The sequence below is a fragment of the Melanotaenia boesemani genome, chromosome 18 (assembly GCF_017639745.1).
Source record: "Melanotaenia boesemani isolate fMelBoe1 chromosome 18, fMelBoe1.pri, whole genome shotgun sequence".
NCBI lineage: Eukaryota > Metazoa > Chordata > Actinopteri > Atheriniformes > Melanotaeniidae > Melanotaenia > Melanotaenia boesemani.
This window is the reverse complement of record NC_055699.1, coordinates 25,052,428-25,068,354: the sequence shown is the minus strand read 5'-3', so window position 1 is coordinate 25,068,354 and position 15,927 is coordinate 25,052,428. Positions and strand designations below refer to the sequence as shown.

The 15,927-nt window shown below is 41.9% G+C and overlaps 1 protein-coding gene across 3 annotated transcripts in view; it reads right to left on the bottom strand.

The window, feature by feature from the left end:
- mpp7a (membrane palmitoylated protein 7a) overlaps positions 1 to 15,927 on the bottom strand; it is a 168,733-nt gene that overhangs the window by 127,783 nt on the left and 25,023 nt on the right. For 2 of the 3 annotated variants that reach the window (XR_006008187.1, XM_041967556.1), the window contains exon 2: positions 8,220 to 8,388. Coding sequence is in view for 2 of the 3 variants with exons in the window: in XM_041967556.1 (XP_041823490.1) it covers positions 8,220 to 8,256 (37 nt within the window). In the remaining variant the exon portion in view is untranslated. Of the gene's footprint in view, positions 1 to 8,219; positions 8,389 to 15,168; positions 15,233 to 15,927 lie in introns of those variants that run through there. The other variant, XM_041967557.1, reaches the window with a different exon arrangement.

The window sequence follows — 15,927 nt, the reverse complement described above, 5'->3', positions numbered from 1 at the left end:
AGATTGGAAAAATAGGAAGGCTGGAATAGTTCATTTACCTCGCTCGCCTAAACATAAACAAATACAGCCAGTAAGTTATTAGTGCGTCTGGTAAAAACATTGTCCCATCAAAAGATTTCCATGTGTAGTCTTTCATGTGGGTGTCGGCCACCACCTCTGCAGCTGTGCACTGTCGAATCACCCTTACCTTTAAATGCTGTACAGGGGCCATAAACCTTGATACAACATGCAGGTAAACCTTGAAATAACACAGTTAACTTTAATAAGGTTAATAAAAGGGCATCAGGGTCTTTGAATGGAAGAGTGCAGGTAAGGTTCTGGCCTGACCTTGGGTGTATGGTTTAATGGGGCACCATGCTGGAACAGTAATGGTACATAAGGGACGACTTGTCAGTGAGGCTCTGGCTTGTCTGCAGCCCTGACAACTTCATTCATGTCACCAATAAGTGTCTCGTTCGATAAATCACGCAGAGTGAATAACGGATACAATGCTATTTTATTAGCATCTCATTATATGTACAGTGTCACGTTTGAAAGAAAAAAGTCATCCTGGAAATGATCCTGGACGCTTGGCACACCCTTTGTTAGGAAAGTTTCTCCTTTTATGTTTGTCAGAAATATTCAGGATCAACATTTTTTAATGTTCTCTCTCATCCTGTAGGTTAGAAGTTCAAGTATTTTAGGTCTTCTTCATGAATGAGGGAAGGATGGAGCGGGAGATCCACAGTCCACACAAGTGCATTGGTTTGTTGTGGTGAGGAAGAAGCCGAGCCAAAAGACGAAGCTGATGATTTACGTTCCCACCCTGACCTATGGTCAGGAACGAGACTGTGGAAACAAGTGGCCGAAATGAGTTAGAGATAGAGTAAGAAGTAAGAAGTAAGAAGCTCCATCATCTGGGACGGTCGACCGGTATCGATGGCCACATCCAAGTTGACCTCACAAGGAGAGGTCAATTGGACTGGAGTCTTGACTCTGCTCAGGTCATATAATAATAATAATAATAATAAAACAATAAAACGACAAGAAAAACTGACTAATTAAAACTCGTAGGACATAGTGGACATTATGGGGCTTTAGCTTTGCTTTAAATACCTCTACAGAACATGCCTGCCTAATGTCTTGAGGAAGACCACGAAAAAACAGAACAGGCTCACCAACTTTTTTTTTTTTTTTTTTTTTTTTGTGGTCCTGCGAATCCTTAAAAGACCAGTTCCCTTGGTGTGAAAAACATGAGAAGGAACATAAGGTTGCACAAGGTCAACAAAATAAGATGAGCCTGAAATCAGGTGGAACCTGACAGGGCAGCCAGTAAGGAGAGGTCAACACAGGAGGTCCTGGAGTTCTGTGGGGGAGAGCGTTGTCAACCTGGAGGATGGAGTTATGTCCCTGATGCTGCAGATATGGATCCCCACCGGATCCAGAACCTCATTACAATACATTTTGATTATCAATCTAGTCTGTGACTGATGCACACCTGGCAGCACCAGAACCAGATGAACACTAACAGGAGAACATTACAGGGGATTTTGGTGAATTTTTCTGGGCACTAGCCCCACGTTTAGCTCTGTTCATTCCACAGAGGCACCATCCTTACAGGTCCTGCCTGGTTGTAAAGGTGACCAATCAGACTTTCCAACCGTGTATTACACAACACTAACTAGAATTATTAAAGAGGAGAAATGATTTACCAAACATGTTTTTTGCTTTTTGTGCTTAGTTTTTATTTTTGTATTCATGTAGAATTAGATTTAAGTTATGATGTCTCCAGCTCTAAATGACCAACATGGCTGCATCCTACCTCTCCCCCACAACTGAACCTCTACAGTATAATCACATAATTCAAGAAGCAGGGAGGAAATGGGGCTACAAGGAGCAAACACCCACTCTCCCTCCAGGAGGCTGACTGACCTCTGAACGGTGTAAAGCAGATGCTGAATGTCTGACGGAGCAGAGACGTTAACCTTGGAGTAACGACGGGTAAATTATCACCGGGTTTCACATGAATTCTCACGTCAGAGCAAGCAACTCTGTCAGAGTGGAAAAACTGGGAGAATTTCCTAATATGTGTTTATTTAAAACATGAAGCGTATTCAAAATGCCGCAATTGACTCTTCAGTGGTAAATTTTGTCAGCACAGAGGGGGTCAGTCTGTTCTGGAGGTTTATTGGAGACGCTGTAGAAAAGTTTTGATAGGCCATAATAAAAAAAATCTTCAGGAAAAAAAACGGAAAAATCCTGAAACTTAAACTTGTAACTAATGAAGTTGAAGGGAGATGAATCGTGTGCAGCAGACAGAGGAGTGGGCCGGGTTTGTCCGTCTGGATATCTCAAGAGTGGGAGATGAATCAAAGCGAGATGAGCCAAACGGAGTGGAGGCGGATCGGTTATCTGTCCCTGACTGAGCCTGCAACCCAGATCCATCACAGCTGAACAGGAGGAGAAACGACTAAACAGCAGCTGCCTGGCAAATAAAAAAGCTGGAGTACAGCTGCCTGAGTCGGTCAGGTTAATCTGGACTCACTTGTGACTTATTGCCTGAATGATCCTGTGAAGCAGACTCCCCGCTGTCAGCCCTGTGAGGTGTGAGGTGCAATTAAAACCTCATTTTCCATCTCTTCTTAGACAATGTAAAAAGAAAAACCCAGAAGTCAACAAAATGTCCCAATCTAGGATTGTGGATGAGGATGTCGGGTGATGGAGGTAGAGGCTCAGACAAAGAGCAGCAGCAACTAAACCTGCTTTATTATTATTTAATGAAGCTTCTAGTAACCCAATCACCCACACAGCCGCTTTACAGCTTCGTTTTAAGGCCCGTTTTCCAACATTTTTATTGTGTTATAAGTTTAATTTCTCACTATTTGATTGAATGTATTAAACCAATTCACACAGAAAGCTGTTGTTTCTTTGGGCTGAGAAAGGGAGAAAGAAACGGAGAAGAGGTATGGTCTTACACATGCCCCCCATTCGTCTGCTGATGTGTTTGCTCTCCAAATACTCCAATTATGAGCGTTTTAATGAATTCTACATTCAGACACGCAGTCCAGCCTTCTCCTGCTCGTATCTGGTGATGAAACAGGATCTCTGCTATTAAAGAAAATTCTATATTAATGATAATATTTACACAATGTGTTAAAAGCCTGAGTGGAGTACTTTATCATGCAAGAGTGTGCAGCTTGTTCGGTGATGGACGGCGTGACTACCACACATGCAGGAGTTGCTGTTAGTCTGTGTTCATACAGTTATACAATATAGTCTATGCATGCTCAGACAGTGTTAGCTAATTCTGTAATTCTCTGCTTCGTTGAATAGTTTTACGTGTTTCATTGTGGGCTGCAAGAGCTACACAGTGATGGCTTTCAGGTCCACTTGTTCAGATGCTTGTTAACACCAATATCTAATTAGCCAATCACAGCTCACAGTGCGTTTAGTCATGCAGACATGGTGAAGATGATTTGCTGAAGGTCAGACTTAGTGTTAGAATGAAGAAGAAAGGGGATTTAAGTGACTGAGTATTTCACACACAACCATCTCTAGGGTTTACAGAGAATGGTAGGCTAAGAATTTGGTGGAGACATCATGAAAACATGGATCCATCCTGCCTTAGATCAACAGTTAACCACCACAGCCTACCTGAGTATTGTTGCTGACCATGTCCATCCCTTTATGACCACAGTGTAGCATCTTCTGATGCTACTTCCAGCAAGATAATGCACCATGTCACAAAGCTCTGATCATCTCCACCTGCTTTCTAGAACATGACAATGAGTTCTCTGGACGTGGTGGAACAGGAGATTCTCATCATGGATGATGACAAACCTGCAGCAACTGTGTGATGCTGTCATGTCAACATGGAGCAAAACCTCTGAGGAAGGTTTCCACCACCTGGTTCCATCTATCAAACCAATATTTCAGGCAGTTCTGGAGGAAAAAGGATCCAAAATGGTACTAGAAGGTGGACCTGATGTATGCAGCACAGGGAATAGATACGGTTTGAAGATATCAGGGAGATTTGGGGTTGAGTCAGAGACTATCTTCAGCAAATCTAAATTTAATAAAGACCTGATCACCTCATCACATCTGTTTTCTTTTTATTTTTTTTTATCAGTTTATCTGCAGCGTGCTTTAAGAACTTGGTTCCCTTTTCAGGGAAAGGGGGAGGTCACTCCTACCGACAGCTGCAACCTCTTCAACGTGCTGCTGTTTATTCAGATATTTTTGGAATTAAGAAAACAAACTGAAGCCTTAAATTCTAACTGATCTAAGAACAAATTCAGATCCCATGTTTAACTTTTTGTCAAGCATCATAAATAACAAGAAATTTTCCATCATCCGGACAGGCCGTCTCTGTAATACTACCAGTGTTCTGCACAAACTCTGGTACGAGGCCGGGCCCAACTCCAAAGCCAGGCCAGCCACAAGTATTTGTGACTTCACCAGGCTTAGAGATCAGTGACTCACCATTCATGCATAATGTTCATCATAATTCACCTGTGCAGACAACTTCACAGGACCATCAAGGGGGAAGTGGAGGAGATGGGCCGGAGGAGTCTTTACGCGTTTTATTTGGAAACCTGAATCCTTGTCGGTAATTGCCCAAAATGATTGTAAGCGTAACTGACGGTCTGGCTTTCTACTTTGCCTGCACAAATTTCCACAACGACGGGGGCTTCAGTAATTCTGTTAAAAATCTGGATGCAGTAACCCACACACTCTTTATCCATCAGAGCAGGACCCGATGTCTGCCCGCCTTTCGTTCCTGTGTTGGGGTGGCGGAGGGGATGTAGGCAGCCATCAAAGCCAGGCTGAGAGGAAAATACTGGTCCCGAGGGCAGAGGTGGTGCTTTCTGGGAGCTGCTTCAGTGATGACAAGCTTGATATGTTCCTCATTTTGACATCACACTCCACAGAGGAGGCGAGAAAAACAACGAAAAAAAAGAGGGGAGATGCAGAACTGTGGATGTATTAAACATAATTTTGTTGTTCAGCTCTGAATTTATAGGGGTATGCTTCACATTTTTCTGGGCACAAAACAGGCTGATTTCTTTTCCAACCACAGCCTGAAATAAATGTTAGGCATTAACTAAAGTGGTGGGCACACAATTTTACCCTTATAACACCACTATATCGCTTATCATCATCAATTTCTCAGGAACGGTAGTGTGTAACTTTGCGAGGTAAATTGTGAGGGATAGCTTACCCATTAGCTCACTGATCACCAACCTTTTTAAGCGCAAGATCTCTGACCTTAGCATGGGGGACAGAAAAGATCGACCCCACTGAAGTGTCGAGTGAAAAAGACTGTCCAGATGATTCTCACAAGTTCAGGCTTTTTATTCAGGCTAATTGTAATTAACATGCATCAAACACTTTGGTCCAGCTTTCAAATAGATGTGACCAAGAACACACTGGAACACTGGTATAGTAAAGCCATCACTCTTCTTACTATAATTTAACACCACAACTTATATTCCTAAACTCTTATTATCAGAGTATCACAAAAACACAAGCATGTTTCCCATATGAGGAAATTATTAATAATAAAGAAAACACTTGCAGTGAGAAGATCATACAAATCCCCCATTACCCATTTAATGTTTAGCAAATGAACTTCCAGATGAGTGCAGTTCTGTGTTTCATACTGTTCCATCACAAGGCCAAACTGATGCCGTCTTGTTACTTAAATCCGTGTGATTGTGACTGAACAGTGTCAGTGAAGGCCTTGTCATTCAGCTCATAACTACAAACAGCCAGTTCGAGGCAGTCTGTGAGGTGCCTGTCAGAAAGTCGCCTCCTGGACTTTGATTTAATTATTTTCATCTGTGAAAATGCCATTTCACAGAGGTAAGTGGATCCAAAGTAGGCACTCATGTTTAATGCACATGCACTGAGGAGAGGAAACATCTCTCTGCTGACAAGTCCCCAAAAGTCCCTGTCCCTTTTAGCTCCACATCATTCTGCAAACCAACCATCTCCATGTCAGTTCCACACGGCAAAGCAAATACCTGCTGGAATCTGGCTGCTACCTCCTCTATACGAACAGGCAGGAATGGGTTTGAGATAAATGCAGCAGGATCTTCCATGCTGTCTAACTCACCAAAACGCAGACTGAACTCTGCTACAGTTGATCCAGGTTCACACAGCACTGCTCAGGGTGAAAATCATGTGACATTTTCTCCAGGTTGGGAAAGTGTGTCAGCCTCCCTCTCTTGAGATGTGTGGTCCAGACACTGAGCTTGGTCTTGAACGCATTCACGGCGCTTATCATGTGGGGAAGGTGTCGGTCTTTTTCCTGGAGCTCACTGTTGAGCAAGTACAGTTTTGCCGTTAGGTCTGTGAGAAACACCAGGTCCGGTAGCCACGCATCATCTGATAGTTCCTCGTGGTCCTTGTTCCTTGTTGATAGAACCAACAAGATGAAGAGAAATTCCTCCTCCCATTCTGGATGGAAATAGTAGATTTTGCTTTATGTTTCGTGGGGCCTCATCATGCTAGCTAACTGTGTAACAACATGTCTTACCGGGGTGCCTTAAATGATATATGCAACAGTTAACATTGCGAGGCTCTTATGTCATTTGTCACTTCAGTGCAGAAAAATACAACCCACTGAACACTGCTACACTGAAGCTACACTGGAAAAATACTAACTGCATTAAAAGACAGATGCTTGCACAGACTGCTTTAGGTGATCTACGGAAGTTTTCCAGGCATTTCTATCCCGTCCAGGAGGTTTACAATCCAGCCACTAAATGTACTCTTTAATCAGTAAATCCACATTGATCCATGATAACATTATTTATCACATTTCATCATAAAAAGATCACTATCACTACTGTGTTGCTAAGAGACCTCTATTTAGACCTGGACATGATGATGAAACCACTTCCTGCCAAACTTTCCACCAATCAGAGAGCTTAGATTGACGGTAATGTCCAATCAGGAGCAGCCAAAGATCAACCAGTGAGCAGAAAGTTTTATGTGTGTCTGAAAAGAAGAAAAATAAAGCTCCTCTATGGCTGGAATGAAGCCAAGAAGATGTTTCTGATGCACGGTGGCGCCACAAAGCAGCTGAGCTGGAGTTGGTTTAGTGAGGATAGCAGGTAAATAGTAGCAGAAATAACTGGAAATGAGGAAAAAGTGGAAACATGGAAATAGTTTCTGTTGTTTCAGTTTGAATATTTTTTCTCCTGAAAGCCAAGACTTGAGAGAATGATGCAGATGAGAAAAGGTTTGGTCCCTGTTGATCTGTGTGTTATTTCTACAAAGTTCTGTTAGTAATAAATTCTGCTTTCTTCTTCTGGTCGGCCTTTATGCTGCTATATCTATTCATACATTCATTTACATAATTTTAGCCTCATAATCTGAAGCTGAGGCTGGAAACATCATGTCTGCTTGGTGACTGGTTTATACTGGGATTAAAAGCTTCAGCTGCTACAGACTGGCAGGCTGGTTTGCATTAAAAAAAAAAAAAATAAACACAAAACAGAGTGACCAAAGATCAAAAAAGGCTTGTTTTAAGGATTAATCAGGTTGATATGGAAGTACAGCACAAACCTAATGACAGTTAACTTATGTATCTAAAACATCTGGCCTTAAATACTCTAAAATCCTTCAGCCTGGACCTAAAGGAAAGACCTGAATTCATAGCCATCCTTCCTGCAGTCTGCACTTTCTCCATTCAGCTCATAGAAACAAAGATGGATTGAACTCCTGCGTTAACTTTGTTTAGCTAATTGGGCACAGTACAGTTTGACTTATAACCCCTGCCTGTTGTTCCTTTCCTCTCATAAATCTCTGACCCTGAACTACCTCCACTGCCTGAAGACATAGATGACGATGAGGAGCCTGTGGTAGACTTGAGAGAATGATGCAGATGAGAAAAGACTTGGTCACTGCTGATCTGTGTGTTATTTCTACAAAGTTCTGTTAGTAATAAATTCTGCTTTCTTCTTCTGGTCGGCCTTAACGCTGCTATATCTATTCATACATTCATTTTACATCATTTTAGCCTCATAATCTGAAGCTGAGGCTGGAAACACCGTGTCTGCATGCTGACTGGGATTAAAAGCTTCAGCTTCTACTGGTATTGTTTTTATTAAAAATAGAAAAAATGTATCTTCTAGTCAGAGGCACATTTGTTTTACCTGTTGTTGTTTCTGCTGGAGGACCTACATATAAGTGCATTTTACTGAAAGTGTTCCTAGCTAAAAGGTCCGTACCTGGCTCGTGGCCGGCTCCACTGGCCAGGGCAGGCATGTCTCCTGCCGACTGCTTCCTGGTTCCCCTCAAGCTGTGGAAAATGGCAGCAGTGCGTCAGAGCGGCGAGCTTCTCCACAGAAATCCCCAGAGACCAGCTGAATCCCAGGATGGGCTTTATGCCATGGAGCCCTGCAAATAAACAAGATTTTAAAACCTACTTGTCAAGAATCAGAAAGGCTGTATGTTTACTATCGTGTTTGTGTTGTAGGATGTACAGCAATCCGTAACCATGGATATGAATATCTAGGTGTCTGTTTGTCGGTGAGTCAGTGATATTCACTGCTGACTTCTTCCACCAAACTGCTGAACATCCTGCTTTCTACTTGAGCCAACCACACACGGCCTGACGTCCATTCGCACATCTTTATTCAGCATCCAGCGGAAACAAGAGAAACTTAATCCACACGGGGAAAGTTGGAAGTACATTCAACAAACCTGTGAAAAATCCTTCAGGAGTGGAAAAAAAAATTCATGGTTTGCAAATAACGACAAATAGAAAACCATCCAGGAAGAGGAACAGAAAAGATGTAGAATACAAATACAAATAGAAATCCCTCCTCACATCAGATCCAAATGTGCAGAGACACGGAGAGCTTAAATAAGGGCAATTTGACTTATTTTTCTTGGTTCTTAATGATAAAAAGTAGTTCCAGGGTGACGTGAGAAGAAGATCAGTTGCTGGAGTTTAGTAGAGGAATGTTGTCCCATTCTGGTCTGATGCAGGATTCTAGCTTCACATCTGGCTTCTTATTTGCATGATGGAGCTTTAACCTGCATTTGTGGATTTCAGGGTGAACTGTGTTCACAGACAGTGGTTTCTGGAAGTCTTCCTGAGTCTGTGCAGCAGAAGAGAATCATGTCTGCTTGTAATGCAGTGCTGCCTGAGAACCCCAAGATAACCAGCATCCAATTTTGTCCAGTGCATACAGAGATTCCTCCGGATCTTTAGATATCATATCCTTTAGATCAGGATACTCAACTAGAGGTCAGGGGCCAGTTAATAAACTACATTCATCATACAAAATTAGCAAACGTTTAAAAAGGCTGCTAGTTTGTGCTCATATTTTTATGCATTTTATTAGCTCCACTGCAATTCAAATATATATATATTCCAAACCATCCTTAACAGCATATTTGGAACCATTTTTTCTTGTGCAGCCAAATGCATAAATTCATAAACAATCTATTAACAAGTAAAAAAAAAAAAAACATATTTCAAGATGTAGAAAATGTAACAATTCAATTAACATAAGCATGTAGCTGCACAGCACAAACTATCAAATATTGGAAAACTTCAAAAACATTTTGTGCATTAAGACAAAAACATACAAACAAAAAACCCAAACAGTTCTGTCTGTACCAGGTCTGAACCAGGAAACGCCGGTACAGGATCAGATGCTCAAACTTCATGGATCACACAGTCAGCTGTTGAGTTTAATGTGAGCTAATATCTCAGATGGCGGCTCTTCAAAGAGGAATATTTTTCTGAAATTATTCCACAACTTTTAGAGCCAGTTTGTCTCAGATTGGTGAATCTTTGTCCATCTTCCCATCTGAGAGACTCTGCCTCTCTGAAATGCTCCTTTTATACCCAGTTAACCTGTCAAATGCTCCTCCAGTTGAAGAGGAGATACTACATGATGCTAAACATCACCCTGGAACTACTTTCTACAGACGAGCCATCAGCTCACATTTTCCATCAAAAGGTAAAATATCTCAGTTTCATCATCTGACATGTTATTTATCTTCTACTGGGAATAAAATATGACCTGATGAGATTTGGAAATCATTGTATTCTGTTTCATTTACATTTACACAGCGTCCCAACTTGTTTGGTTTTGGGGTTGTAATAGCTGCTGATTGTTTTCACCTTTTAGTCGTTTACCTGCATGATTAATCTGTTTGGGTCACAATGTCCACCTGGAGGAGTCATGGCTGCATTGTAGATGCTGGGATGGTGATACCTAAGACCGCCTCCTCTGTTCAGAGATGGTTTTTCCAGTTTAACATAAACGGCCTCCTTTACACCTCTCTTAAACCAACTTCTCTGTCCAAAATGTGGACATTACTCTCCTTCTCTCCTTAAGAAGCAGGTGGACCCCTGAATGTGTTTATGAAACCACCACTTCATAAAGTATCTCTGAGGAGGTGGATATGCAGAAACATACCACTAATGTCTTTTCTCTGTAATGAATTTCCCACTCAGCCCCCTCTGCTCTACAGAACTTTCCTGATGTTTTGCCCAGGGTTCATACAAACACATGCAGTGGCTTAATCCCCGGCAAGACAACAGCCCACGTTGCAAATTAGTAGCGTGCCTGTCTGATGTTAGCAGACGCCAAGTTTGGAAAAAGCACAATACCCAATCCGGTGCAGCCTTGAAGATGCTGGAGTGAGCAAGTGCACACATCACTGAGAACATATCAGAAAAGGACTATTTGTTTTCTGGATTGAGATGTACAAAATATGGTGCATTCATCAAACAGCAGTTAAGTGAGAATCGATTTTCCAACAAGCGGAGATCTGGGAGACAAATTCAAAATCCCGCCTCGATCGCATGCCAGCATCAATTTGTTTAGCAGATTTCTCGGCCGGCTGCATGAGCGTAAAGTGCAAACGAAAAAACCCGATGAAATCGGAGTTCATTGCTGCTCAACCCTTTGTGTCCGTCAATAAAACAGGTTAAGAGGACCAGCAGAGAAGGGCAGCGGCGCCTCAAGCCACGACCACAAAATCTCTCCAGCAGGCCAATTTGAACAGGGGACTGAAGCTAACAGCCACTGAGCTCACGCCAAGAGCACTGACCCATGTTAAATCAGTTCAGTGTTTCACAGAGAGGGCTCTGCACGGTTTAGTCATAAACTCTGTGATAGGAATGACAGACTTAAGGAAAGACAAGAGAAGGAGGGCATGAATAATACTGAGATACAATGTGCTGTTATATCAGTGGATTACCTTCAGTTGCATCTGAAAGGGAATAACCACATGGATTCATCTTTCCTTGCAGCAAGCTTTCTGCAGGCCAGAGAGCGTGTTGCCAAACTGGGAACACCTGGGACTTTTAACAAGGCTCAAAAGGCTCATAACGGACAGACTTAAAGAAACATTCTCCACTCTAAGAACACTCTGACCAGGTCTGTTCAGATCACACAATATCAGATGGTCATCAGGGAAGTAAAGCAACACTTTGCCATGTGGAATATAGAGATGGGAGACAGTTAATTGCAGTGAGGTATTCCTCTCTCTGTCCATGTGAAGCCTGATAAGAAATGGTTCTGCCACCATCTAGTGGGAACTTTCCCAACTGCAGGGTTTTGGTTTCTCCACTCCTATCTGGGACATGAAGCTAGGAGTACCCATCTGTACCTGCTTAGCCTCGTCCACAGTTTGAAACATGAGGTTGAATCAGTATTTAAAGAGAAAATATCTCTGGGTGATGGATGGATGTGTAGAGGACTATTATTCTTCCTCTCTTTCCAAAAACAAGTGTCTATCCGGCTAGAGGGAAACACAACCAGAACCGTCCGACTCTCAGCGGGATGTTGTTGAAGCAACCGGGGGATAACAGAGTCAGGAGGTGAATGACTGACAGGGAAAAAGATCTCTCTATGTACCTAGCAACCATATAAAAGTCTGCAAAAGAAATACTCAGAAAGAAAAATCTTTCATGCTCTGACTAGTTCATGTCATCTCCATGTGGACCTGGACAGGAAGAACAACCGGACACAGGAGAGGTCAACTTTGGCATACAGCACTGCTTAAGTCTCCCCAGGCATCCTGGTTCATTTAGGATCAGGTAACAGGAAGGCTGTTACTGGCACCAGGTTTTTACAGGGCCACCATGTATGACACCGATCATCCTCATCACATGACCGACACTCGTCCAGAACCTTCCCGTCACACCTGCTCCGGTTACACCCCACAGCACTAAGTCCCTGTAAAGCAATCCAGCAGCTTCAGAGCCTGGTGCTCAGCTTCAGCCTGATTTTATCTGGACTGGTCCTCAGTGATATGATAGAAAATCTCTTTGGCTGGATGTGTGACACCTGCTCAGATTACCCGACCGCACAGCCATGTTAAGGTTGCTGCTCTTAGCTTCATTAATCTATTAATATCTATTTTAAGATTCATGCTTTACAGATAATAAGACATCCCACCCAGTCAATAACTATTTAACATAAACGTTCATTTCCTGTGTTTTTACTTCCTGCATGTTTTTGCCACGTATTTCTAATTCTTCCTTGTTTGTCAAGATAGAAATATTGCAAAAGAGAAATAAAAATCAGAATATTGCTTCTACCTACCTACAGATGATAGTATCATATTTCTATCACCACAAATGCAATGAATCTGATGGCAGCAACATGTCTAAAAAGCTGGCAACAAAAGGCTTTGGGTGAAATAAAAAACTGGAGGAGCATTTGACAACTAATTAGGGTAATTAGCAACAGGTCAATAACATGACTGGTATAAAAGGAGCATCTAAGAGGAGCCTCTCAGTTGGAAAGAAGGACAGAGGTTCACCAATCTGAGACAAACTGGGTTTAAACATTGTGGAACAATTTCAGAAAAATGTTCCTTAACATTAAGTTGTTAAGACTTTGCAAATCTCACCATCTACAGTGTAGAATATCATCAGAATATCAGGAGGAATCTCTGTGCGCATGGGACAAGGCTGGATGCTGGTGATCTTCTGCATCTGCATCTGTTTCCAGACAGCTGTTAGAAGAAGAGGGGATGCTGCACGATGCTGAACATCACCCTGGAACTACTTTTTCCAGACGTGTTGCTGCCATCAGATTCACTATCCGCTCATATTTTCCATCACATGGTAAAATGTCTCAGTTTCATCATCTGATATGTTGTTTATCTTCTACTGGGAATAAAATATGAGCTGGTGAGATCGTTTGCATCCTGTTTTTATTTACAGTGTCCCAAATGTTATAGGAAATGGGGTAATGAACACCTGCATGTTGAAGGGAGAACAGCATCCTAGTTTAGATCGGGTAACGAGAGAGATTCACTACCGTGAGGATTTAAAGGGAACGTTGAAGTTGTTCCTTTCATGGAAAACTATGTTTATTTTTCTTGAAGCCTCACTGGTAAGCTACAGCTTCAAGTGTTGGTACAGGACATGAGTGAAGACAGATTGGATGTAAAATCAATTTGTATTTCAGCTCCTCTACATCATATTGGCTTGCAGCGACCGCAAAGTGCAAAGTCAGACAGACAGAAGTTGATAGAGTTACAGCCACATGCACACAACCATACATGACACAGTCATAAGAGCATAATTGCAGCATCTCCAGCTGTGGTAAAAGGCGAACATTCGTTTACATACAGGCGCACAGTAGGACAACATTTCAATGGGCTGTGCATAATTGCAGAGTATTAAACTGTGGTCATGGGGAATGTTCATCCACAGGACTTTTTGAGATGGAAATACTGTTTGAAGGAGGGAAAAAAAAGAGGAAAGAAATGTAAAAATCCTCCAGTTGCCAGCACCGCACAGGCAGCTTTTTTTTTTTTTTTTTGGTTTCTTGTGGAAAAACACATTGTTGAATAATTTCTTTCTCCTGCCTCGCTGCAGCGCTGCCAAAATGTCACCACGTCGATGCTTATTAAGTGTGAGGCATGTGACACTGGTGGGACAGGCTTGTGTTTTCTGGACCGAGCCATACGCCTTCTGGTTAATAGCTGTTAGCTTTACGAGGGATGAGGGCAACTTAAACTAAGACTCGGCGTTACCTGGCACAGCGGATATTCCAGGAACATCTGCAGACTAGCAGTCACAACAACACGCAACAGGAAGAATGATAGAATGAAAACGCAACAAGAAAAGCTCGAGAAATGTGGAATAACAATGAAGATTATTGGCCCCTGACGAAGAAAAGTCTGTCCAGTTTCATCCAATTTGAGAAGTTAACAGAGAAATGGAAAGAAAGAGCTTCTCTTTGTCTCAGGTGAGACTTTTTTGACAGCTCTGACAGAATCAGGACTTTGCCACGTGTGGCTCATAAGTGTCCAGGGTTTCCATATAAAATGCATCATATTACGTGCACACGCAGACACACACACACACACACACACACACACACACACACACACACACACACACACACACACACACACACACACACAGATATAAATCTGTGTTTAGGTCAACCTGTCTTTCCAGAGAGGGCCGTTCTCCCCCTCCAGTCCTCCCAGTGCACAACTAGCTGCAAAGCTAAAAAGTTAAAAAAGTGTTTGTGGGATTCATAATTTACAAGAAAAACTGAAATATGTATTTAAAACACAAAGGATTCACTTATATATTACATTATTTATAATTATTCTAAACTAAACTTACGCTTTAATCAAGTTTTCCTTGATTAAAGTTCATTTTAAAACACACTTACCCTAACATTTCATGTGTGTTGTTACAAATTAATCCCAGTAATCAATATTAACTGGTTCAGTCCACATGTGTTCATCTAGAACAGGGACCACCAAGTCCAGACCTCTTGAGCCTGCAGGTTATCGATGTGTCCCTGCTCAAACACACCTGACTTTTGGGTCCAAAAGCCTATGAAGTTCTGCACAATGACTCATTTGAGTCAGGTGTGTTAAATGTCAAAAACCTGCAGGATACTGGCCCAAGAGGTCTGCATTTATTATTCCTTGATCTAGAAAACAAATCAATTATATTAAAAAAAAAAAAAAAAAAGAAAACAAATCAAAGAAATAAATAAAAATACAAAGACCAATAAGGAGAGGTAACTTTCCCTGTGAGCACTGGGAGACTAAATCAACAACATAAAAAATCATCCAATAGTTGAAGCAGAAACATGAGCATTTAAAGTAGATTTGATACAAACTGACGCATGACCTGAACAATCAGGGGAAAAAGGCTCTACACGGACTTACCAGGTGACTTTCGTCCTGCCTCAGAAATGCAGCGTTACACACTAAAACACATCCACACAAACACACTCCTCCCAAACAGGAAGACAGTCGCCAGCCAGGTGCCTTAGCCCTCCTGAACAGACCTGAAACTCTAGTTTCTCCTCTTCTTTTTTTTTGGTTTTGGTTTTGTCTGCCTGAAGCCTCACAGTGCCACACCCTCCTTTATTTCACCATGTGGCGCAAAAAGTAGAAGATTGTCCTTCACTTTTAAATACATTTTTAGTATTTTGTTTCAGCAAATGAAGTAGTTTGATGTTTGGTGTAATTCTACAGAGCTGGTTGTACTATGATGGGGATGTAAACTGGTTTTGATAAACCTTTGCTACAACAAAAACCAAACAAGCTGATCACTACAGTTGTGACTGCAGAGCCAGTCAATAAGCCAGAATGTCCCCAGAACGTTTCCCTCCTTACACCTGCAACAATATCCTCCAAAAGTTCCAGATATAATGGGAACTAAGCAGAAATAAAACCTATATAAATGCTTCTTTAATCTAAACTATAAACATAAATCAGGATGTTGTGAAGCTGAAATTAAAATCTAGTTCTCACAATGTAGTGACAACAGATGTCCACTAGATGGTGTGATTACCCTGTCCAGTGTCTGGGTTTAACACGTCCACTTTATCAGGACCAGGTTGGACCCTGTTTTTCCTCCAGAACTGCCTGAAATCTTGGTGTAATAGATCCAACAAGGTGTTAGAAACATTCCTCAGAGGT